Raw genomic sequence first — 25,634 nt, forward strand, 5'->3', positions numbered from 1 at the left:
TGTGTGAGAACTGGGATATAGTCATACAGAAAGCTTTGTGGTTCAAGAAAAAAAACTTGGTTTTATATTAGGGAACCGGGTTGTATTAGCTTAATAAGCCCGGGTTGTATTAGCTTAATAAGCCCCGGTTGTAAAACCTGGATGTCAATGCTCATATAAAATTAGGTTGCAAAACGGGTTCTTTATGGTATTTAACCTAGTCATAGCCTTTTAGTAGTAGCGATGAGTAAATTTTGAGCATAAGATCAGTTTATTAGCACAACTATATGTGTCTTCATGTGATTAATTATGTAAGTTCAAAACAGAAACATGAATACTAACATCAAAAAACAGAACCAGTAAGGTCAACACAGAAACAATGAAATGACAACGAAATATGAACAGAAACAGTTACAATAATTCAAAAAACAGATTCTATTGTATTCCAACTGCTGTCTTTTCCTTTCCCATTCTCCACGCCTTCATCATCCAAATTCTCCAAAACCATTTCCTCTAATGAGAGAACTATGTGACTATGCTCTGAAGTACACTACCTTATCTAATGAAAAGAGAGATTAAAAATTTGGGAATAATTGTAGAAAATCAAAATCAAAACATGAATTATCAATTATCACTAAAACACTATCATTTAGTTATTATGAGCTTTAGAAAAAAAAAAGTTAGTAATACATACTAATGACATGTACCTTTAAAGCGGATGTCTTCTCCAAAAAAATAATCATATTTTAGTAGGATCGTTTCATAAAAAGGCAGCATAATTCGACTTTTGTTTAGTAAATATTCTCCTGTTGTTAACTGAAATCCAGTGAGATCTCCACCAATAACGTAATTCCAGGACTTGTAATAAACCAACACATCATCCTTTTCTTGTTCTTCATACGTGTCTCCATCATCATACACAACCCCCACCCCACACTTCCTTGTAACTAGATTAGCACGAAATGGTTTCTCCCTCACAGTAATAGTAATGTGGTCACCAGCTTCCATCTCATTCATCCCAAACATCCAATGGCTTAACAATGTTAAACACTTCCCATCAACACCGACACTGACTCTCTCAATGTAATGGTGGTATATCCAGGTGAGATTCTTTGTTATATTATTAATTGTTATCATTGGCAAATCAAGGAGCTCATCCACTACAGATCCAAGCCTTTCATTCACAAATCCAAACGTCATCACGCAACAGAAATTCAATCCTGTGAGGCTGTTAGGAGATGATGGAATGGTAAATGATATCGATGGCCCCATGCTTCTATTTGTAATCCAATTCGGAATCTCTTCGCCTTCATAAATAGTGCTGAATATCCCAAATTCATAATACATCTGCCAATTACAACTTCATTAATTATACATATATACATACATATTCACACAAAGACATAGTTAACTAGACCAAACCTGGATTTCAGATTCCTCATACCCTCTATCACGAGAATAAGTTGTCAAACGCCTTCCAGAAAGGAAGTCTAGATTACTCCAGCCCAGCCTACATAATACATTTTCCTCAGCACCTGCCAGCGGTTGGATTTTGATCAAGCCCTGTATTTCAAACGACGAAGGTGCTAACATCTTCCAGTCTATTAAGAACTCGATTGGGGACATTTGTGGATCAAATACAACATTATGTAGCAAAAGCTTATAATCAGAACTATGAGAGAGGTTCAAATATGTTAGTGTATGTGGAGGATGCTCGACTGATGTCAGCATATTACGGTTTTCCATACTAAGTTTCTCAAGTCTAGGAAGGGTTCTCACACAACAGGGCAGTGAAACAATAGGATTTTCATCTAAGTATAATTCTTTTAACATGGATAGATAACTAAAGTCCATGGGAAAGGATTCGGTGGACAAATTATTATTGTCAAGTGCCAAGATTACTAAAGATCTCGGTAAAGAAACCGAAAAAAAAATTGAATGGCTTGGAATAGCCTCTAAGATGGTGTAGGAAGAGGTTATTGTGTTTATATCAATGTTGTTAGCCATGAACATTTTTGGTGAATCTATATCTATAATCTCAGTTCCAGATTTACCAAGATTACAACCCTCTAGCAATAGTGTTTTAACCTTGTTTAACATGCCTATGATCCTTGGAAGTTTTTCAAGCTTATTGCAGTAACTCAGATCAACGAGGACAAGTGCAGAACATCGCTCAATTGATTCACAGACATCAATCAAACAAATGCAGTCTGTAAGTATTAACCTCTCAAGTAGAGGTACTTGGTCAAAACCACCCAAACTACAAAGTTGTTCACAGAAACTTAAATTAAGAATCTTCAGTGATCCAAGGAACCTCTTGTCTTTTGCATACGATCCAAACAACTGTGGAAATGTAAATAAGTTAGAATAGTAATGAATTTTACCAAAGCAACATTGAAGAATAAAAAATAGAGATATATTACGTTTTGTCTACTCTCAAGTCGTTGTGGGTTCCTATAAAAAATGTTAAATGATTCAATATTGCTATATGACATGTCAAGAGCAACCAAATTCTCCATCAGTAGGTCTGAAGGTATAGACTTCAAAGGGAACCCATGCATACACAACCATCTTAATTCTTCTGGAAAATTATCATAAGACCCACTAATTTGTAGATAATTGAGTTGTAGTAGCATCAAATTATCCATGTTACTCAATGCATCTGTTTTCAGCTCAAATGATTCATGCAACTTCTCTTTCTCAAGTATTTGCATGTCAAGGGAAAGACCTATAAGATTCCCCTTACCCTAAGAAGATACAAAATACCAAAACAAAATTTAAAATATTTATATAGATAAAAAAAAATACTAGGAACTTTTATACTACTAATGGCTAAATGCATGAAACAACAATGTACTTTCATTTATTTGTGTCTTATAGCAGCCTACTGTTATTTCTTTTAATTCCATGACTGAACTTTCAATTTTTTTCTAACTGAGAAACTGTATTTTTATTAAATCTATCCAATTATAGCATCGGATTTCCAGTTTTTTCTTATGACAGTAGCCTTCAAATAATCTACACAATTATTGTACTGAAATTTGTTTTTTTTATTTTGACAGATTACTATAACCAGGTAAAATTTTCAAAGTACAATGTTGTAATTGGAAGAAAAGAATGCAGAAAATTATAATAAACAAATCAAAGGAACTGCAATGTTATTTCTTGAGTTTAACTCTACTACTAACAAGTATACATGTTCTCTTACCTTTTTTTTCTTCAAAGCTTTGAATGACTCATGACCCCATAATCGACTACGCTTCCATGGCTTATCAGGTGATTCTTCACGTACCACAAATCTTCCCATCTCTTGAAGCAACTGATGCATCATCAATTTGTTATTCCTTCCAATACTAAGTAGGCATCTGTCAATGAGATCCGTGATCCCAGATCTTGTGTTTATCTCACATGCATTTAATATCGTTTCGGTAACATCTTTATCCATTCCAACAAAAAAGCAAGCAATATGCTTAAACAACTCCTTATTGTTTTTTGATGTCAAAGAGTCAAAACTCATTCTCAAGACATTATTTATAGGGGAACCGGTTTCTTTCTTTAGGAGTTTTATCCCATCTTCCCAGTAAGCTAAATCTCGATTATGCAGAGACTTGCCCAAAACTTCAAGAGCCAGAGGATGTCCTTCACAATATTTCACATACCTTTCTGACACCTCTTCATAACCAGCCTTGGCTGTGTTGCACATGAATGCATGAAAACAAAAAAGGTTTTGTGATGCAGTGTCATATAAACCTCGAAGCAAGTGCTTAGCATGCTTGGGTTTAATGCTCTTTTTGAAAAGTGCACAACTCTCTGTCAACCATGCGTCCTTTGTTGTTATTATGATTTTGCTGCCGGGATGAAAACCTTTGTTTCCAAGCAATGCATCCAACTGATGGAGACTATCAATATCATCAAGAACTAGAAACACCTTTTTACGAGCTAATGCACTCTCTATCTTTGATGTGTATACAGATACATCATGAAGTTGAACTGAACTTGTTTTCAAAATGTCATCGCACAGTTGTTTTTGTAACTCAAGCAACCCATTAAAATTGTCAGTACATCGCCTACTAATATCTTCAATATAGCTGCTTGTGTCGAAATCATGAAAATGAGACAAATAGACATATTTGGCTAAAGTTGTCTTCCCGATTCCACCCATACCCAAAATAGTGAGTATGTCTGTTGTATGTGATGATGCATCTTTCAACCATGAAGTGATGAAGTTAACAGAATTGCCCATCCCAATAAGTAGCGGTAGAGAAGTCCTTAAGGGTATCTGTAATCTTCGGTAGATGTCGTTGACAATTTCTTCAATGAACTCCATCTCTAACCTGAAACTTGATTTAAATAACTAAGTACAAACCACAATCCTCAAAGCTAACAACCCGGATTTTGAGATTTGATTCATCCAAAGATCCAAATTGAGATTATATCTTATTAAGCTATTAATTTAAATTTGTCGTTTCATATAAAATGCATATTATATTTGCACTTTTAACCATCTAAGCATCTAATGTGCAAGGTCATAGTTTTTTTTATTTATAATAAGACCAGAGTCACTGGTGTATAATTCAAGATTTCACTGAATTTGTTATCTTCCTACAAGACAACAACACTTAAATATCGATGCCGTTAAGCATGAATCTGAACAATATTTCTTAGGATAGCTATAGGTTGACCTCTACTACTCACATGTAAGATCATTTACTTATCATAAAAAAAGAGGTATTATGGCATAATTAATAGTAGACGCATTGCAAACCATTCAAAATTTGGTTTTTACAAAAATCATAAAAGAATAATTACATGTTTTATCTAAAAACGCAAGTTTTAAATCAATAATAAATGTATATCAAATGTATTAAAATTATCAGGACGGTTATTCTGACCATATAATTGAAAATTGAGATTCAATTCTTAGCATCTTTTTGATCCACTTTAAATACATCGAACATATACCTACGTGATGATAATCAAGAAACTTATTGAAATGCATAAGGAGAAGATGATATTGAAGTTTCATGCGTTAATCAAATAAAACAAGAGTGTGCAAATACAGGTAAGAAAGTGGTTACCTGTTTCTAACATCCTTCCCTTTCAAATCAGCAACTTGTGTAAGTGCTTTATTCCATCGCTCTATCTTTTGAGTCCATTTACTTCTTTTATTTCCATCTGTCTCCGCCTCCATCATCTTTCTATGCTTAGCCATTGCATCTCCAAAGCTACTCTGTTGCTTCCTGACATGGGTGGGCTCCACATGATAAAAGATGGGGATTACAATATGTTTGGATGTCCTAAGTTGCTCAAGAATCAGCACCAGTTCATCAAGACACCATGTGGAAGAAGCATAATTCTTGGACAAAACGATAACCGAAGCCCTAGATGCTTTAATTGCACTCTCCAATTCTGGTTTTAGATTTCCCCCAATTTCAATCTCTTCATCATCCAAGAAGGTAATAACATTGGAATCCATTAAGGCTTTATGAAGGTATGCAGTGAAATTATTACGAGTGTCGAGACCTCTAAAACTTAGAAACACGTCATATCTATGACCATGAGTTGATGATGAAGATGAAGATGCTTCTGAAAGTTCAGAGAGAACAACCATTATGGGTTATGGGTTGATGACCCTTCACCTTCCCACGGTTTTGTGTATCGAATTCTAGTTTCTCTTTATAGGTTGGTGTTTCATAATAAGCTCTGAAACTCAGTTTCCCATGGACATCATCACTTATGAAAGTTGATTTCACTGTTTACTTCTTGTGTCTCTCAGAAAGTAAGTACTGTGTTCTGAAGCTTTTGAATCCCACTTTTCCTCAATTGCACCTCAATCTCTATATCATGTACATATCGTCTCTAACAATCTACATAAAATCCAAATTATTATACCTTATGCAACATAAGTCTCATCAAACAAGTTACTCAAGAATAATACCTTATATTCTTCAAAATACATACTTAAGTGTTTAATAAACAATATATGCACCTCAAACTTTTCCATGTGAACCAATATGCTTCAGAAACAACGAGCATATATATAGCTATGTGATTTAATATGCTTATATTAATACCTTATGAAACTTAAGCTCATCAAACAATTTAAACCTCCATGATAAAAATAAAACCTTTTATTCTTTACATAAAAGTTTGACATGATTGAAAAACCAATACACACACATACATACATACATAAATACAAAAACCTTTATTTTGATATAGAATCACCATTATTGCCATGGGAGTTACTTAAAATTGTTGACATGGTTGTTTATAAACCCCACGCATTAGCAAATAAAGCTGTTCAAATTTGAAATTATCTATTAGTAGAACTAGTATCAGCATACTGATGGGCATGTTCTAAATGATATGTTTTTTTTATGAAATTAACAAGCTTTCAAACTCTAGAGTAGATGAAATTTTGGAGGTAAATTCACTTCATACACAATCTGACAAGCATACAGATATTCATTGTCAATATCGAGTTGTATCTTCTTTTTGGAAACAATGTGATGGCATTGCTGTTTACAGACCCTGTAACATGATTTTGAGTTGACCAAATCCTACTTGTAATTCCAACATCCAAATGAAAAGGCTATCAAAGTGATGAACCCAAGCACACTAATCGCATCTTGAAGTAGATATTATCACTTGGATATGTAAGACAACTAAACACACAATTAGTGCCAGGAAATTTCAGCTAGGCGAGTTTTCCCTTTTGGGAATCTTATGAGCTGCTTAAATTGCAACTGTGGGCATATCAATGAAGGCTTGATTATGTATCAACTATCAAAGGTGATTTATGTGAACAGTAGTAGGTGTTAAATCTAGAAAGAAATCCCTTATTAATTATGTATCTCAAAACAAAACCTACCACAGCTTATAAGCAAAGAAATTGAGCCCTAATTAAGGGGGTGTTTGGCTTAGCTTTTTAAGGGCCAAAAGTCCTTTTTGGAAAAGTTGCAAAAAGTCAGATTTTCTTGACTTTTCCAAAAAGTTGATTTTCCTTCTATCAAAAATTCAAAAGTAGGTTTTAAAACTGTTTTGCCAAACATCTTTTGGCTTTTATTTTTTTCTAAAAGATCTTTTGGCTTCTCAAAAGCTAAGCCAAACATAAGTGATTTGTGATCTAATTAACTCTACATTAGCAAGATCAAAACTTTGTTTCAAGGAATATAACACCTGAAACAACTCCACAAGAGCAGAAATGTCTTACAATTTGGCTTCAACAGGTCAGCAAGTTTTGCACAATTTAAAATTGTCACAATTGAATATTCAAGCTTGTTCGTAGATTATCCTTTAGGAGTCCAGCGCAGATAGTAGCATACAATAAAAATTTACGTTTCTAAGTTGGATAACATAGAGGAATTAAGAAAGTAATATTCGAGGATAAAAAAATTTCTCAATTGGCACAAAGTTTTCTTCATCATTCTCGATTTTATTCAAGAACGTGTAGGGCTATGTACTAGCCTAATTGAAATACAAAACTAAACAAGAGTAATTGAAATAGCGGAACTTAATGAACAAACAACTGATTATGATGCCATTTATGATTAATTAAGATTGTAAGAATGTGCTTTCATAGTCACCTGCCTACAGAACGACAACGAGACCTGCAGCGGTGAGTTAGAGAACGAGCCAACGGCGACGAGACCTACAAGGACAGACGACTGAAAACTAGTGATCGAACGGTGGTAAGTAAGCAGGTAAATGGCGAGTCAACGGTAGGGAAGGGACACGGTGAGTGAGGACAAACGAAAATATTGGAGTTAATATTCTACGACGACCAATGAAATGATATTTTGACTCAATTACAAATTTGGTCCCTCTGGTTTTTATTGTTTTTGGAAATCACATATTTGGTCAACTTAAAAACACTATTTTTAACATTTAAAATTTTTTAAAAATTTTCTTTTTCCCATTTACAATTCTAAAATAATACCGAAATGGACCATGTGGTTTAGCCGGCATGCAAGTATTGTCGGAGTTTTGGGAAATTGATGTAGTTGGTCCTCATTGTTTCAAAATACTTCAGGTTTGGTCCATTTGGTCATTACCGTCAATAACTTTTCATTAACAATAGAGAAAATGACTATTTTACCTTGTGTTTTGTCTTATTAATATGCAAAATTTATGGACCATGTAAAAGAGCTCAGACCAAGACTTGGTCTCACACATGCATACCAACATGCCTTTTTTTTATTTCCTAATTCCATGTATTTTCTGTTCTTCGTTTTTGTATAAATTGAGATGTATGCTCGTTGATTGAATAAGTAGAATACAATTACTTTTATGGTATCAGAGCACCGGCTCTTTCTTTTCCTCTTTTTCTTTTCTCTTTCACTGTTTCACATAAATGACACGAACATTGTCACTAGCAAACTCCAATTCTCTTCCTAATTTTCAGATACCATCTATCAGTGTGAAACTTGATAGAGATAATTACGCCTTGTGGAAGACAAATATTGTGTCAAACCTAGAAGCCTTTGATCTTGAATCTCATATCATCAACCCTAATCCTCCACCAGAAACCTAAGTTGTTCCGGCCACAGAAACCATTTCCGCTTCAACCGAACCTAATCCTAAATTCACCACATGGAAGAAACAGGATCGGTATGTGCTGCTTTAGTTGAAGTCCACATTGTCAGAGCGTGCCTTGGCTCTTGTTTCAAGATCTACCTCGTCACAAATGGCATGGATTTCCATTGAGAAAACCTTCAAATCGCAAACTCGAGCCCGCAGAATGGCTATGAAGACCTAGTTACAATCCTTCTCAAAGGGCTCCCTTTTGACGATGGAATACATCAAGAAAAAACAGTCCATCTCCAATTCTTTGATAGAGGACGTTAACCTAATTTCTGAAGAGTCATCGTATGGCCATTACGTTACAACTTTTATGATGAAAAATAATGATGTTCCTGTTGATGACTTTATGAGTTTGCTTCCGCAAGAGGAGGCACGTCTTGACCAAGAACAGTCTCGCATCTCCACCACTGTTTTAGAATCCAGTAGTTCCACAGTCTTGGTTGCCAATCGTCACCCACCTTGCTCTTCTCCAATGAAGACTGCTTTTTCTCCTTCCTCACAGAATTGACATCATGATTCTAGGTGCAAGCTTCAATGTCAACTGTGTTTCAAACCTGGCCATGAAGCAATTGATGGTTGGCATCATACAAACCAAACAACTTATCTGTCTCGACGCCCTCCTCCCAAATGGCAGATCAACTATGCTGTTGATAGGTGCATTTTATGCTCCTATTTTGCTTGTTTATTTCCATCCTTTCATAGCATTCTACTTCATAATTCTTGCATTTAGTTAATTATATGGGCAATCGCATATTTCATTAAGAATGTTTGGTACTTCACCATTTTTTATCTATTTTGTAGGCAGCATGGAGTATCGAGCATGGAACTTGGAGCTTGGATGCTTGGAGCATGGAGCTTTAGAGCATGAAAAGATGTACCGATCATGCCATAAAAGAGAACATGAAGACATAACCCGAATCGTTGTTTCATTATCATCATAGCAAAGGACTACGTTTGAAACACGGTTCATGTCACATTGACACGGGTCGTGTTTGTCCTTTCTCATCTTATATTTGAGCAAAATGACTCATGCTAAAACTAGAGTGAATATGGAGCCAACGGTGAAGATTTATTGGACTTTTAGCAAAAAGCATGGGCAATACCAAAAACACATTTTCAAGACACATGCCAATGCTAAAAACACATGGGCAAAAGGCATGACCATGCTAAAAATGCATGGTCTTATGGCAAGCACGTGATCCTTAATAAAACAAGGGAAGACATCATTTTATGAAGCAGAGATGGGTTTTTTGGAGAAGTTCTGGCAATCTTGGGCAACTTTGAGAGATTTCTTGGAGCTTTTTAGAAGACCAAATCATTGCAAACCCTTTTGATTTCATTTTAATAGGCATTAAACATTTCAATTTCATCTTTATTCTTGTTTGATTTGTTCTTAGCCATGTGTGGTTAAGAAACCCTAATTTATGCTTCTTGTTCATAACGTGTTGTTTGATTGACTTGAAGCATATGCTTTGATGTTTGATTTTTTATTCTATTCTAGTGATTATGTTTTTGCTTAAACTAGAATCCTTGAGTTTGATTGGCCACTTTCATGAATTGAATTTTTGTGTAGTTAATTAACTTGTAGGGCACCTAATCGTTCTATAAAGTTAATAATTGGTAACAAACAATAAGTTCTCTTATTGTAAAATATATATCACATGTTTTCACACTTCCGAGCGTATGAGAAGAAATGAACATTGTTGGGAAGCTTGTACAAAACTAAATGTAGTTTTTCAATACAATCTAAGAGCGTGTTTAGGTTGAATTAATAAAGCTAGGTCTAGTCAAAGAGCGTTTTATGGTTAGTTAATTTGGCAAGAGAGAGGTATTAGAGCATGTTAATATCTTTCAGTGCCAACTTAGAATAGCAATCATGAATTACATCAAGTCATAATCAAGTTGAACAGCAACATTGAGAACTACAATATGAACTATTCAATCAAATTGTTTACAAGCTTATTTCATTTTGTGCATGCTTTTAAAGTATATTGTTATTTATTATTTTACATTTGCAAACAAAACCCCCTTTGTGACCAAAGTACCTTGCGTAAAGATGTATAAACTTTTATCATGTGTCTCTGTGGTTTGATCCTGCTTGCCTTGTACTACTTTTTAGTGCATTAAAGCTGTGTATTTGGAGTCTGTTGCACCCCAATTATTTGTTGGGTTTGACACACATAATAAATTGACGCCTTTTTCAGGGACACATTGTTACTAATTGTTTATGTCAAGATTTTTGTGAGCGGGTACATGTCTATCAAAAAAAAAGTGTGGCTCAGAAATGAACACTCCTTACATTAAAGAACAACTTTCTAAGCTAGTCCAGATAGTTGTGATGATTGGAAATGACCAAATTGTGCAACCTACACCTATTCCTTGTGAATTTTGCACTCAAAATGGACATCATACCAACATGTGTCCATATTTACAAGGGGAATGGGAGGAAGTGCAGGAAAGGGGAAGTTACTATTGGCCAACCAATGGAGTTATGATCAACCTCAACATGATCAATGGTGGGAAAACAACCAAGCTTGGGGAAACAACCAATGTCAGAACCCATACCAAGTTTGTGGAAATGACCTATACCAACTAACTCCATAGTTCCGACAACCATTTCCTTCGCCTCCCCAACAAACTAAAACTTCGAGCATGTCCTTGGAAGACATTGTGAAAGCATTACCACTACTACCCAAATCTTCCAGGAAACAACCAAAGCTAGCCTCAGAAGCTTAGAGAAACAAATTTCACAACTTACTCAATATGTGAGTATATTGGAAACTCAAGGCAAATTACAAGTACAAACCGAAGAAGACCGAAGGCATATCATTTCTACCATCACCTTCACGATGGGAAAATTTTTGATGACCCAAGATTGCAATTTGAATATGGGGAAGAGAATGAAGAAGTAGAAGTGGAAAAGGTTGTCAAGGAAGAAGTAGAATTAAGAAGGCTAACATGGAAGTTATAGAAGAGGTGTTGGAGGTTGACGAAAGAGAGGCTGAGCCACCCACTACCAATGAGAAAATCATTTTACGGGTAGATTAACAAATAGAGCTAGAAACAATAAATTTGTCGGACCCTTTAAAGGATACATATCCTGAGAAGGAAGACACCCAATCAGTCATCAACTCAACCACCTTATCAAAGAACGAAGAGTTAACCACCTTAATGGAGAAGTACATGAAAGGGGTCAGTTGGATGATTGTTGTCATCACGGGTCCAAGTCCCGTGTGGTTCCCAAGCAAAAAGAAATTTAGGTACAAGATAAGTGCCCCATTTGAAGTAGTAAGAAGTTCACTGAGTTGGAAAGCCGTAACATTCAAAGAATCCCATAATCCAAGAACCAAGTCGAGCCAAAGACTTGAAACAATGGTAGCTAACCGAGAGGCAAATCGGGAAGTATTTTCTTTCCATTCTTCTTTTATTTACTTTATTTTGTTGTGTTGCAATGTTTTTGAGTCTTTTTAGAGTTCCACATAGAAAAAAATCTATCTAAAAGATTGAAAGGTAGTCATGTTAAAAAAAAACGTTTTTGTGAGGTTAACAATAAAAATCATGCATGGTCTAGTGTGACAACCCTATATTTTTCCAACGCTTTGTAACACTCAAAAGTCAAATACAACGAAACTATTTGGAATCAACGGAATTAACCCCAAACATAAAGTATTCAAAAATCTAAATTTGGAATGCATCAAATGTTAGATATCATGTCAAGAATTCTGAAAACATAAAGAACATTCGAAACCGGTTTATAATAAAATAATTACAACCATTAGATATTTCACGACACACCAGTAAAGCATTAATTAGCGTAAAAAGTGAGATTCCAATAAAATGCATTTTAGCCTTAGGTATCTAAACGAAAGTCCTAGAGTTCGTTAAATTGTAAACGTGCATAAAAAAGATCGCCCAGATTGGACCTCGTATGAAGAAGTTACGAATTTTTAACGGACTTTAGTAGTCCCGGCCTATTAAAAATATAGCATTAAAAATAATTCAAAACTAGCCAACGGAGTCTAAATGAAAGTTGCAGAGCATAATCTCACCTACGCGTGGATATAAAGAACGCAAAAATCGGAGCCCGTACGTGAAAGTTACGAAATTTAGAAGATAGAAGCCAGAATTACGCCCAGCGTACTCAGGTGCAGGATCAAGTCCCATCGGCTGCAAGCTCTATGCCTAGCTAGACCCGAGTCGTAAGCCATGACACGAAGTTACGCCCAGTGTAACCGAAGTACGCCCAGCGTACTCCGGTGGTACGCCCAGCGTACTTGCATTTTCAGCCCTGTAAATAGAAGGCATAAGCTCTGGATTTTAGCACACCTCTCTCTAAGTTTCACTCACTCTCACACACTCTTACGTACCAGAGACCATTCCGCCACCCTCGGTTCCACACTCAAGCCCCCGACGAATCCTCTACGCTACCGAGATCCCCGAGAAGCTCAAAAACGCAACTCTCCGCAGTTGAAATTCTGCTCGACTCTAGTCTCACTCTCATCAAACCGAACAAGTGAGTTCATACCCCTACTTTTCAAGTCTTTTCATGTTTAAGGGGGGGGGGGGGTGGGGGAATACAAGTAAAATATAAGAAAACGTATCGTTTTATAAATATAAATAAAACATCTATCTTGTTATTATTCGATACCAACTTCTTACTTTACGTATAAAGTATAATATTCACCAAGTCATTTTCACCAAATGGAACATACTTTTTGAAAAACTATAATGGGTATATTTTATGGTTTATTTATACATTCTTACGTATACATCTTGAAAAAGAAATACTTTCATCTAAAGTGAAATAAAGGCTTTCTTATCGTAAATCTATTTATACTAAGTAAGGTGAGATATTCAACTTCAACGTACTCCTAAGTATGCATTTCAAGTCCTGTATTATAAACCATAATCTCTTGGAGGGAGAGCGTGATACTTGTGTATAAATCTATACGAGATTGACAATCTCGCACCTAAATTGTTAGCTACAGGCAGTCCGTGTCAATAGTATGGTTATAAGACTCACACAAAAGTATAAAAACAAGCTTGATTTATGAGTCTCATACATGCATTTGGTATTTACATTATTTTGTGTACAAATTTCATCTTTATTATTTAAGTACGAAAGATACTAACGCCCTCAAACTCTGGGAACTTTTCAAACTATATGTGGAAAATATCGGATTTTCTGGAAAACCTCGTTCAACTATTTTCTTCCAAAAGACATACTTTTTTAGTACAAAGACACTTATGAACTCACCAACTTTATTGTTGACACTCTTTCAAAACCACTTGTATTTCTCAGGGAATCAGTAATACAGGTAACTGCCAGCTTTTGAAGAAGGAACTCTAAGGTATTTATTATCAAACATTTTGAATCATCATATTGTAATATTCATTCGATAACATGTATAACGCAACAATGTATGTTTTTATTATATATATGATGGTTGTGTTACTTTCTTTATAATATTCAGTTGTTGTGATACTACGTGAAGTCATCCACCCCCGAATGTTTCCGCCATTCTGGTTTGGGGGTGTGACAGATTGGTATCATAGCATTATTTATAGTGAACTAAGTATATCGAACCACATAAGATATACAAACTATAAATGCAAGAGGGACCAAAAACCCTCTGATAACACATTTTCATAAACAATATGTTTTCTTTTACAAATATACGTTTTTACACGCATGCATCGGTCTCGTATCATAAACAAAGTTTTCTAAAAAGTATTAAGACAAGTTGCGACACTATGATTGGGCCTCGAGGTATGTAATCGAATCGAGAATAAATATAGTCTGATCAAATATATTTATCCTGGATTTGACCAACGTACGTCAAGGAATGATCGTAGTGGACAACAAGTCAAAAACTTACCAAATAAAAGCTTCTGAACTTGCAAATTCAAAATACTATAGGAGTATTTTATAAATATATAGGAAGATAAAAATCATGCACACCTCAAGATTTGGGTTAAACTTAGGATACCGCCTAGTAAAAATTTATTTTCTTATAAAATTCTTATACTTCTATTCTAGTATAGACAAAATTGCCGGATTCCATATACCAGGAGATCCCTACTACCCAAACCAAGGTAATGGAGGATGGATAGAAGAAGACCCAGAAGAAGACCTCGATGAAATCGAAGAGGAGTTCGAAGTCGACGAGGAAGTCGAAGAAGAGCCTATAGAGGCGGAAGAAAAAATTATGTCTGGAACAGACTCCGAGCCAGAAATAATCAACCCTCCTGTTCCTAGTCCTCCTGAAGTGAGAGCATATTACCCAAGTCCCATTCCCATTTTGGGAAGCCACCTCTACCATTAGAGCCGTCAACTAGGTGTACGCCCTCCCTTCGGCATGTGTTGGGATTTTTACTGTCACACCCAAAAACCAAGAACGGCGGAAACGTTCTGGGGCGGAGGACGTCATGTAAAGTATCACAACACAGTAAGTGTAAATAAGCAGACAACATCATCCATTGCATTAAATATATAATTTTAACACAAGCGTGTTCTGTACAATATAGACACCAAAAATAATGTATATCAAAATAATAAGATGAGTCTTGGATGCGCTCCATCTTCTCAAAAGCTGGCCTCGGTACCTGTCTACTGATGACCTGAGAATACAAGTTATTTTGAAAGAGTTTATCAGCATTAAGCTGGTGAGTTCATAAGTATTTTAGAGTCGGTATTTGTCATCCAAAAATGTTTGAACATGTATCAAGTATAAGTTTTTAAAATGTATGTAAAGGCTTGTAATTGTTTGTAAAAGTTTGAATCTCTCAGTAAAACCTATATTTTATATTAAAGTAGCCTTCTACCAAGGCTTAATTGTTTTGTATGCTCGTTTGATGTAAAAGTGTGTGATTTCCCAAGTGTAACTATCATTTAACAAAATATAGTTTGTACATTAACGTTTAAGTGAGGTTATCACTAAAATATGTAATGGGTAAATGATTGTAGTACTGTAGCCTTGTATTATAAGAACTACTGTTGTACTAACTACCTTAAATCGGATTTATATTAAGGCATTATGTGATAAATTGCACCATACTATCGACTAGTAACAACGACATAATGAATGGTCGTAATAACGGAATGACGTTTGGCACCCGCAGACCTGCAGGTCCGGCTGTAGCTAGCAGCAAGGTGTAGGATTGTCAATCCAGTATAGATCTATACGCAAACTCACGCTCTTCCTCCAAGAGAATTCTAGCTACAACTCGAGCCATGACATTTAAGTCATGCTCCGATTTAAATCACAATAATTAACGTATTCATGTATATGTAATGTTTCTCGTTCTAGTATAGTTGTATATGTATTGTTTCTAGCATAGTTGTATATGTATTGTTTCTAGTATAGTTGTATATGTATTGTTTCTAGTCTAGCTGTATATGTATCGCTTCTAGTATAGTTGTATATGTATCGTTTCTAGTATAGTTGCATATGTATTGTTTCTAGTATAGTTGTATATGTATTGTATTACCCCGATGGTAACTAGCTATTGATGTACTGATAAATATGAATATGGAAGTACTTTTATGTCAATACATGTATATATGATATATAACTAATATTGAAACGACCTTCGGATGGTCACCCGAAATCCCACCAGACCACATCTAAGTGCGCGAAAAGGAAATAGGGCAGATGGCCTTCCTAAGCCCTTTAAAAATTACTTATATATCTATACATATATGGGCATGCAATTTATAAGAAGTAAAACAAAGTTTAATAAAAGCATTTGATAAGTAAAGGAGTTTGTAAAACATTTTGAAGTAAAGCAGTTTGATAAACAGTTTGAACAGTGATAAAATCGTTGGTTTTCTAGTTATTAATCACATGTGATTGATGCAATAACTATAAGTATTTAACTTGTATCCCCCCATAAAGTATTTAAAACATTTAAAGCATTTCAAAGGTTGATTAAAGGGGTATGAACTCACTTGTGGTGAGTAGATTGGATTGATGTATCGGGTACCGTGCTAGGTGGCAAACGGAGACTTGTTCACACGTTCGAGCCTAGTTATCATATGATGAGCATATATATAACTAATTAGCCAAATAATAACTTAACAAAGTAAGTTAAGACACTTATGAACATGTATACACTTTATATAAGTGTTATAGGTCCTAATGGTTGCATCTAAGTTGAAACAGGACAAGGCAAAAGGGGTTTAATGCACCAATGACCTTGTATATGAGTTCACCACCCAACAAACCCCACCCTTTGGAGTTTACGGCCGTGAGCCCATGAGTTTACGGCCGTGAACTCCTCACATGGTGGTTTTGGGGGTTTTGAGGTGTTATCTTGATCCTAGAATAAGCCTAGCCTTGTTGGAATAATCCTTGAAGTAGTTTAAGGCCTTGGAATGCTCCTTTGGGGAGTTTATGGACAAAGGACCATATCCCCTAGAGTTTACAACCGTAAACTCCTATGGGGTGTTGGTTTTAATTCATTTGAGGCCCTTGCACATGTAGGATAGCTTCTATGTTTTTATCTAAGGCTAAAGGGGACATTAGGCACACTTTTGTGTCATTACTTGGAGTTTACGGCCCAAGATATGTTCCTTGGCCGTAAACTCCCTTTAAGGGATGATTTTGATGTCTTTTGTTCCCCATTCAAGTCCCAAGTAGTCAAGGTTAATTGTCTTTAGGCTTTAAGAGTGTTTAGGGCATCTTTAACACTTGAAAAAGGGGTTTACGGCCCAAGATCTTTCCTTGGCCGTAAACTCCTTAAACCCTAAGATTTTGAAGTGTTTTGGTGTCCAAATTAAGCACAAGCATTAGAGGGTAAAGTCCTTAAGCTTTAGGGGGTAATTTAGGGCATTTATAACCCTTAAAAAGGGGTTTACGGCCCAAGAGAGTTCCTTGGCCGTAAACTCCTATAACTAGGGTTTCTTTGTTGATTTCTAGTCTCAAATTTTTATACATTAACCCCTAAACAAGTTGTCTAACAAGGAATCGGGACTAGGAAGCCTTTAGGCTCCGTTTTGGAGTTTACACCCCAAGAACGTTCTTGGGTCGTAAGCTCCCGGATCTTGTATTTTGGACATATAAACAATGTTATAAAGCATACAACAAGTATTGAAACACATTTAGGAAAGTATACTCACAATCCGGGATGAAAACCCGAAGATCCGTCAGAGAGAAATGGCTTTTCTCTAGTTGGAATTGTGAATAATGAATTAATTAAATTCAGAAATCTATTTATAGTCCAGAAATATTTTGACAGAAATATTTTTATTCCTGAAGTCAGACTATAACATTATGAAACTTACAATGTTCAAGTTTCACAAATATAGGAGCATCCACTCTCCTGATATATCCCGAAACGTAAGCCCTAATGTACACAAACTTGTTAGGACAAGTCTGAAAATCACTGAAACTGGACTAGCTTCTTTTGAATAGATAATGTTCGTACAAATGGAAATTTTGGGTTGTCACATCATCCCCCCGTTAGAAGGAATTTCATCCCGAAATTAGAATTTAAGCAAATAAGAAGTTACAAATTACTAAGCGAAAAGATGAGGATATTTCAGTTTCATCTGATCCTCGCGTTCCCATGTGAATTCTGGTCCTCGCTTGGCGTTCCAGCGAACCTTCACGATAGGGATATGGATTTGTTTCGTCTGCTTGACCTCACGGTCCATGATCTCTACAGGTTCTTCCACGAAGTTGAGGCTCTCGTTGATCTCGATCTCGTCGAGTGGGATTACGAGAGTCTCGTCGGACAGACACTTTTTCAAGTTAGATACGTGGAATTAAGAATGTACGTTACGAAGTGTGTCGGGTAGATCAAGTTTGTAAGCTACGGGGCTGACTCTTGCGAGAATCTCGAAAGGCCCTATGTACCTAGGATTAAGCTTCCCACGCTTACCGAAGCGTATCAAGCCCTTCCAGGGTGAGACTTTGAGAAGGACTCGGTCTCCCACCTGAAATTCCAAAGGTTTTCTGCGTTTGTCAGCGTAGCTCTTTTGTCCGTCTCTAGAGGCCTTCAATCGTTCACAGATTTGAACGATCTTCTCTATCGTTTCCCGAATGATTTCCGGACCAGTGAGAGCACTGTCGGAAGCTTGCCCCCTAGCTAATTGGGTATCACCTACCTCAGCCTAGCACAGAGGGGATCTGCACTTTCGGCCGTAGAGAGCTTCAAATGGTGCTGCCTTTATGCTCGTGTGATAACTGTTGTTGTAGGAAAATTCTACGAGGGGTAAATGAGTATCCCACGCTTTTCCAAAGTCAATTACACAAGCACGCAACATATCTTCTAAAGTTTGGATTGTCCTCTCACTCTGTCCGTCAGTCTGTGGATGGTAGGCTGTGCTCATGTCCAACCTTGTTCCTAGGGAATGTTGCAGTGATTGATAGAATCTTGAGGTGAACCTACTATCTCGATCGGAGATAATGGATATAGGCACACCATGTAGTCATACGATTTCCCTAATGTATGTTCTCGTAAGTTTCTCCATCTTGTCGGTTTCTTTGATAGGCAGGAAGTGTGCAGACTTGGTCAATCTATCAACGATGACCCATATGGTATCAAGTCCACCCGTTGTCTTGGGCAACTTGGTTATGAAATCCATAGTGATCCGCTCCCACTTCCATTCTGGAATCTCTGGTTGTTGCAATAAACCAGAGGGCTTCTGGTACTCGACCTTTACCTTTGCGCAAGTAAGGCATTTACTTACGAAGGTAGCAATCTCTGCTTTCATATTAGGCCACCAGTATAGCTTTTTAAGATCCAGATACATCTTATCTGAACCTGGGTGGACGGAATACCGAGTGTTGTGCGCCTTGGTCATGACTAAGTCTCGGAAACCACCGTGTTTCGGTGTCCAGATCCGATCCATGAAGTATAAGGCACTGTCACCCTTGGCTTCTAAATTCTTGTCCATTCCTCTAAGGGATTCACTCGTCACATTTTTAGGTTTCATGGCTTCAAGTTGGGCCGTCTGAATTTGATTAGACAAGTGTGAATGGATGGTTATTGACAATGATTTGACTTTGCGACCAGAATATTCTTTCCGACTCAGGGCGTCTGCTACTACGTTGGCTTTACCCGGATGATAACGAATATCGCATTCGTAATCACTGAGTAGCTCGACCCACCGTTGTTGTCTCATGTTGAGCTCCTTTTGATCGAATATGTGTTGTAAACTCTTGTGGTCGGTAAAGATAGTGCTCTTCGTTCCATACAAGTAATGTCTCCAGATCTTCAGAGCAAACACTACCACTCCCAGTTCAAGATCGTGGGTCGTATAGTTAACTTCGTGTGTCTTCAACTGTCTGGAGGCGTAGGCGATGACCTTACCTCGCTGCATCAGAACACACCCGAGCCCTTGGTTCGATGCATCGCAATAGACTACGAAGTCCTCTATCCCTTCGGGGAGAGATAGTATTGGCGCGGTGCACAAGGCTCGCTTGAGCGTTTGGAACGCTCTCTCTTGTTTCTCTTCCCAGTCAAAGGCCACACCTTTCTGGGTCAGGGTTGTAAGAGGTTTCGCTATTCGGGAGAAGTTCTGAATGAATCTGCGGTAGTAGCCAGCGAGACCTAGAAATTGACGAATTTCTGTCGGCGTCTTGGGTGCTGACCAGTTCTCAATGGATTTAATTTTGGATGGGTCCACGTGGATTCCCTCTTCGCTTACCACGTGTTCTAAGAATTCGACTCTTCGGATCCAAAATTCACATTTCGAGAACTTCGCATAAAGTTTCTCCATTCGTAAAGTTCCTAAAACTAGTCGTAGGTGATCGCCATGCTCTTCCTTACTTCGGGAGTAGATCAGGATGTCGTCAATGAAAACGATGAAGAACTGATCCAAGTAAGGTCGGCATACACTGTTCATCTGGTCCATGAAGACTGCTGGCGCATTGGTCAATCCGAATGGCATCACCACGAACTCGTAATGTCCGTAATGAGTTCGGAAGGCTGTCTTCGGCACATCCTCCTCGAGCACTCGTAACTGGTGATATCCGAATCTTAGATCAATTTTGGAAAAATAGTTCGCCCCTTGCAGTTGGTCAAATAGATCGTCTATGCGAGGTAGAGGGTAACGATTTTTGACCGTCAGTTTGTTGAGTTCTCTGTAGTCGATACACATACGGAATGATCCGTCTTTCTTCTTAACGAACAAGACCGGTGCTCCCCAGGGTGAGAAGCTTGGTCGTATGAAGCCCTTGCTGATAGTTCGTTAAGTTGACCAGATAATTCCTGCATCTCTGCTGGTGCTAAGCGGTAGGGCGACTTGGCTACTGGGGTAGCTCCTGGGACTAAGTCGATTCTGAACTTGACCTGTCATTGCGGAGGTAATCCAGGTAGTTCTTCTGGGAAAATGTCGGGGAATTCGCTCACTACTGGAATGTTCTTGAGTTCTTTCATTTCGAGGTTCGTGTCCACGATGTGAGCAAGGAATGCGTGGTATTCTTTGCGCAGATATTTCTGTTCTTGAATACTTGATATAATGCGAAGACTCGCACAAGGTTTGTCGCCGTAGACTATAAGAGTTTCGTTAGACGGAAGGTTTAGTCGGACTGCTTTCTCGAAGCACATGATGTCGGCGCGATGAAGACTCAACCAATCCATGCCGATGATAACGTCGAAGCTTTTTATTGAGACCAGCATGAGGTCGATTGGGAATGAATGGTTATCTAGGGTTAGGATACATCCTAAGTATATGCTACTGGTGTTTTCTGTTTTTTCCATTAGCCATTTCTACTGTGAATTGTTCTTTAAGTGCGTGTGGTTGTTGTTTAAGCATGCAAGCAAATTTATGGTTCACGAAGCTTCGCTCCGCTCCACTATCGAACAGAATGCATGCATAGGCGTTATCGAGGAGGAACGTACCGGTCACCACTGTCGGGTCAGCAACTGCTTCCCCGTGGCCTATAGCCAGTACCCTCCCTGCTCCTCCAGCATTTCTCGCTTTGCAACAGTCCTTCTTATAGTGGTCTGTTTCGCCACATCCATAGCAAGTCGGGATTGCGCCGGAGCCGGGGACTTGTGTGATTGGTTGTGCCAGGAATTTACAGAAATGGATGGTGTGTCCTTTCCTGTTGCAGTTAGAGCACTGCATTTCACGGCAGGGGCCATTGTGGTGGAAGTTGCATTTGTTGCACTTCGGCAGACTTCCAGCATATTGCTTCATCGGAGTAGTAGTAGCAGCAGGGGTTACCGCGGCATGTACTGCCACAATTTGCTGCTTCTTGGCAGCTCGCTGCCTCTTCTTGTCATCCCAGAACTTTCGCTTGGTGTCAGCGGGTTTGGAGGGTTCTGAGATGGCTATGGTTGTTGTGGTTGCAGGGGTTTTGACACCATGGTCAATGAGTCGTTGTGCCAGTCGCTTGGCACTATCGAAAGTAGCGGGGTTTGATGATAGGACATTCCCCTGATACGGAGGTACTAGCCCCCATATGTACCTTTCAATCTTCTTCCCTTCAGTGGGAACCATATTAGGGCAGAGGGCCACCAGTTCGCTAAAATGGGCAGTGTAAGCAACAATGTTGGTGCCCTTCATGGTCAGGCTCCAAAGCACCTGCTCTAGTTTTTGGATCTCACCCCTCGGGCAGTATTCCTCAATCATGAGGTCTTTCATCGTATCCCATCCTATGTCGTTGGCCACGAAAAGAGTTAGGGATTTAACGTGGCCGTTCCACCATGTCAATGCCTTCCCTTCGAAGGTGCATGCGGCATATTTGACTTTGCTCCCAGCAGGGCAAGAACAAATTTCGAAGACTGATTCAGTCTTCTCGAACCATTGCGAGAGGGAAATGACTCCGCCGGTCCCATGAAAGGACTTCGGCTTGCAGTTGGTGAAATCCTTGTAAGAGCACTCTCTCGAGCGCACAGGAGTTTCAACCGGAATGGAGTTAACCGGGGTTACACCTCTGCTGGCATCAGTAGAGTGATATTGTGCCATGGCAGTTGCCACTGCTGCAGCTATGGCAGCATTTAGGGCTGCTGTATCGATGACCGGAGGTGGTGTAGGTGTAGGGTTATTCCGGGGAGATTTGCGAGGAGGCATCTTTCAGCTATAAGTTTATAAAGATAAGAAAAGTGGTAAGAATCAATTTGTAAGTAATGTGCGAATGACACATGGACTAACTAACCATAGCCCAACAATTGAATGAGTGTTTGAGATCATAACTAGAAAGATGTGTAGGAAAACCCAAGTGTAAAGATTCTTCCCACAGAGTAGGTAGTTGTCAACAATACTGGTATTACTGATGTAACGAGTTTAATGAAAATTGACCTAACAGTAGGTCTTACATCATACCATACGGAAAGTTTGACAGTTCTTAGATTCCTAATTAGAGTACTGAAAGTTAGGAATATTTTACAAATAAGTGCTACTTAGAGCACGGATGTTAAAGGCTAATCCTTAACCCAAAAGATAATGATATACTAGACATCATGTAACGGCGATGAGTATTCCTCGGGAGAACCCTGAGGTCTCTCATTTGACGTACCACCTCTTGAAGGTGTCGCTCATGAGCCCTTTGACGAGCTCGAAGTTCCATGACTTCTGTTTGAGAGGCAACCAGACGTTGCTGTAGAGTTTCATTGATTCTCCGGGTCCGTTCCATGTCTTCTTCGAGACGGCGAATGCGGACTGTGTTGACACCAGAGTTGGCGTCAATCTCCACGACCCGGTCGATGGCTGCTCGACCTTGCTCGACATTACGAGCTATTCTACGGATAATGACTGGTAGAGCTCGGTCAGCAGAGCCACCATCGCTGATGTTGTAAAAGGTTCGGTCCCCAAAGTATGGTAAGGGTTGACCCTGTTCGTCACTCCAGTGATTCAAGTTATCTACCCACAAGGGAGTGGGACCTAGAAAAGTTGGTCGAGGGTTGTTGTTCGGGGCTTGACCTACTGGAGGTAGGTTGTTGACTTCGGGCTCAGAGTCTGATCCATCCGAGAAGCCTTCAGCTTGATGATCATCCAATGGGATTTGGTGTTCATCGTCAGACTCTGCTTCGAGCTATCCTGCGTTGCCTTCATTTGGAAAGTACGGGTTGCCGTGATGGAATCCAGCCATTTAAATCTATGCGAGAAGAGAGGTATAAAGATATAGTATATATGTAGTTAGTAGTACAAAATACACCTATAGTATTTTAAAGTTAGGTTCTACTGATCTTCTTGTGGTATTGTTGGTAAGTTTTTAGACTTGTTAACACATCACAACCATTCTAAGGCATATGCTAATCACTCCTCGGACCAGCATAGTTGATCAGGCTATGCTATTCCCAGGACTGACCATATATCCCCGAGCTTACCTGTGATATTTAACAATCGTAATACTTTTGTTCTTGTCGTTGTAACACTGGTTTTAGTATGAATGTAGACTAGTATACTTAATTAAATATTTTAGTATTTTAAGTATAGACTCTTGGTCAGAGTGTTTTAATCCCAATTGGGTTTATAGTTTAGTATATCTTTTATGGGTTGATATACTTGATTCACTATAAACAATGCTCTGATACCAATCTGTCACACCCCAAAACCAAGAACGGCAGAAATGTTCTGGGGCGGAGGACGTCATGTAAAGTATCACAACACAGTAAATGTAAATAAGCAAACAACATCATCCATTGCATTAAATATATAATTTTAACACAAACGTGTTCTGTACAATATAGACACCAAAAATAATGTATATCAAAATAATAAGATGAGTCTTGGATGCGCTCCATCTTCTCAAAAGCTGGCCTCGGTACCTGTCTACTGATGACCTGAGAATACAAGTTATTTTGAAAGAGTTTATCAGCATTAAGCTGGTGAGTTCATAAGTATTTTAGTGTCGGTATTTGTCATCCAAAAATGTTTGAACATGTATCAAGTATAAGTTTGTAAAATGTATGTAATGGCTTGTAATTGTTTGTAAAAGTTTGAATCTCTCAGAAAAACCTATATTTTCTATTAAAGTAGCCTTCTACCAAGGCTTAACTGTTTTGTATGCTCGTTTGATGTAAAAGTGTGTGATTTCCCAAGTGTAACTATCATTTAACAAAATATAGTTTGTACATTAACGTTTAAGTGAGGTTATCACTAAAATATGTAATGGGTAAATCATTGTAGTACTGTAGCCTTGTATTATAAGAACTACTGTTGTACTAACTACCTTAAACCGGATTTATATTAAGGCATTATGTGATAAATTGCACCATCCTATCGACTAGTAACAACGACATAATGAATGGTCGTAATAACGGAATGACGTTTGGCACCCGCAGACCTGCAGGTCCGGCTATAGCTAGCAGCAAGGTGTAGGATTGTCAATCCAGTATAGATCTATACGCAAACTCACGCTCTCCCTCCAAGAGAATTCTAGCTACAACTCGAGCCATGACATTTAAGTCATGCTCCGATTTAAATCACAATAATTAACGTATTCATGTATATGTAATGTTTCTCGTTCTAGTATAGTTGTATATGTATTGTTTCTAGCATAGTTGTATATGTATTGTTTCTAGTATAGTTGTATATGTATTGTTTCTAGTCTAGCTGTATATGTATCGTTTCTAGTATAGTTGTATATGTATCGTTTCTAGTATAGTTGCATATGTATTGTTTCTAGTATAGTTGTATATGTATTGTATTACCCCGATGGTAACTAGATATTGATGTACTGATAAATATGAATATGGAAGTACTTTTATGTATATACATGTATATATGATATATAACTAATATTGAAACGACCTTCGGATGGTCACCCGAAATCGCACCAGACCACATCTAAGTGCGCAAAAAGGAAATAGGGCAGATGGCCTTCCTAAGCCCTTTAAAAATTACTTATATATCTATACATATATGGGCATGCAATTTATAAGAAGTAAAACAAAGTTTAATAAAAGCATTTGATAAGTAAAGGAGTTTGTAAAACATTTTGAAGTAAAGCAGTTTGATAAACAGTTTGAACAGTGATAAAATCGTTGGTTTTCTAGTTATTAATCACATGTGATTGATGCAATAACTATAAGTATTTAACTTGTATCCACCCATAAAGTATTTAAAACATTTAAAAGCATTTCAAAGGTTGATTAAAGGGGTATGAACT

The 25,634-nt window shown here is 37.8% G+C and overlaps 1 protein-coding gene across 3 annotated transcripts; it reads right to left on the minus strand.

Annotated features, from left to right (window-relative positions):
• Nucleotides 1-339: 339 nt before the first annotated feature.
• Nucleotides 340-7,739, minus strand: LOC145043035 (disease resistance protein RUN1-like). 3 transcript variants are annotated; one of them, XM_078991576.1, is made up of 7 exons: nt 7,569-7,736; nt 5,058-5,846; nt 3,188-4,313; nt 2,403-2,726; nt 1,402-2,322; nt 687-1,326; nt 340-538 (listed from the first exon to the last, which is right to left on the minus strand). In XM_078991576.1, exons 2-7 carry the CDS (start codon nt 5,588-5,590, stop codon nt 513-515), a joined length of 3,570 nt encoding a protein of 1,189 aa, XP_078847702.1. In that variant the 5' UTR covers nt 5,591-5,846; nt 7,569-7,736; the 3' UTR covers nt 340-512. The 3 variants fall into 3 exon arrangements, with proteins under 3 accessions (XP_078847702.1, XP_078847707.1, XP_078847712.1); XM_078991581.1 differs by lacking the exon at nt 2,403-2,726; XM_078991586.1 differs by lacking the exon at nt 340-538 and having other exon boundaries at nt 1,074-1,326; nt 1,424-2,322; nt 7,569-7,739.
• Nucleotides 7,740-25,634: the final 17,895 nt, after the last annotated feature.

This window comes from Lactuca saligna, chromosome 1, assembly GCF_052625555.1.
Source record: "Lactuca saligna cultivar CGN05327 chromosome 1, ASM5262555v1, whole genome shotgun sequence".
Classification (NCBI taxonomy): domain Eukaryota; kingdom Viridiplantae; phylum Streptophyta; class Magnoliopsida; order Asterales; family Asteraceae; genus Lactuca; species Lactuca saligna.

Coding starts and splice junctions, on each gene's coding strand:
- LOC145043035 (XM_078991576.1), bottom strand. CDS start 5,590: ATGGTTGTTCTCTCTGAACTTTCAGAAGCATCTTCATCTTCATCATCA. Junction 2,323..2,402: donor GACTTGAGAGTAGACAAAAC/GTAATATATCTC, acceptor ACATTTCCACAG/TTGTTTGGATCGTATGCAAA. Junction 539..686: donor AGAAGACATCCGCTTTAAAG/GTACATGTCATT, acceptor TCTTTTCATTAG/ATAAGGTAGTGTACTTCAGA.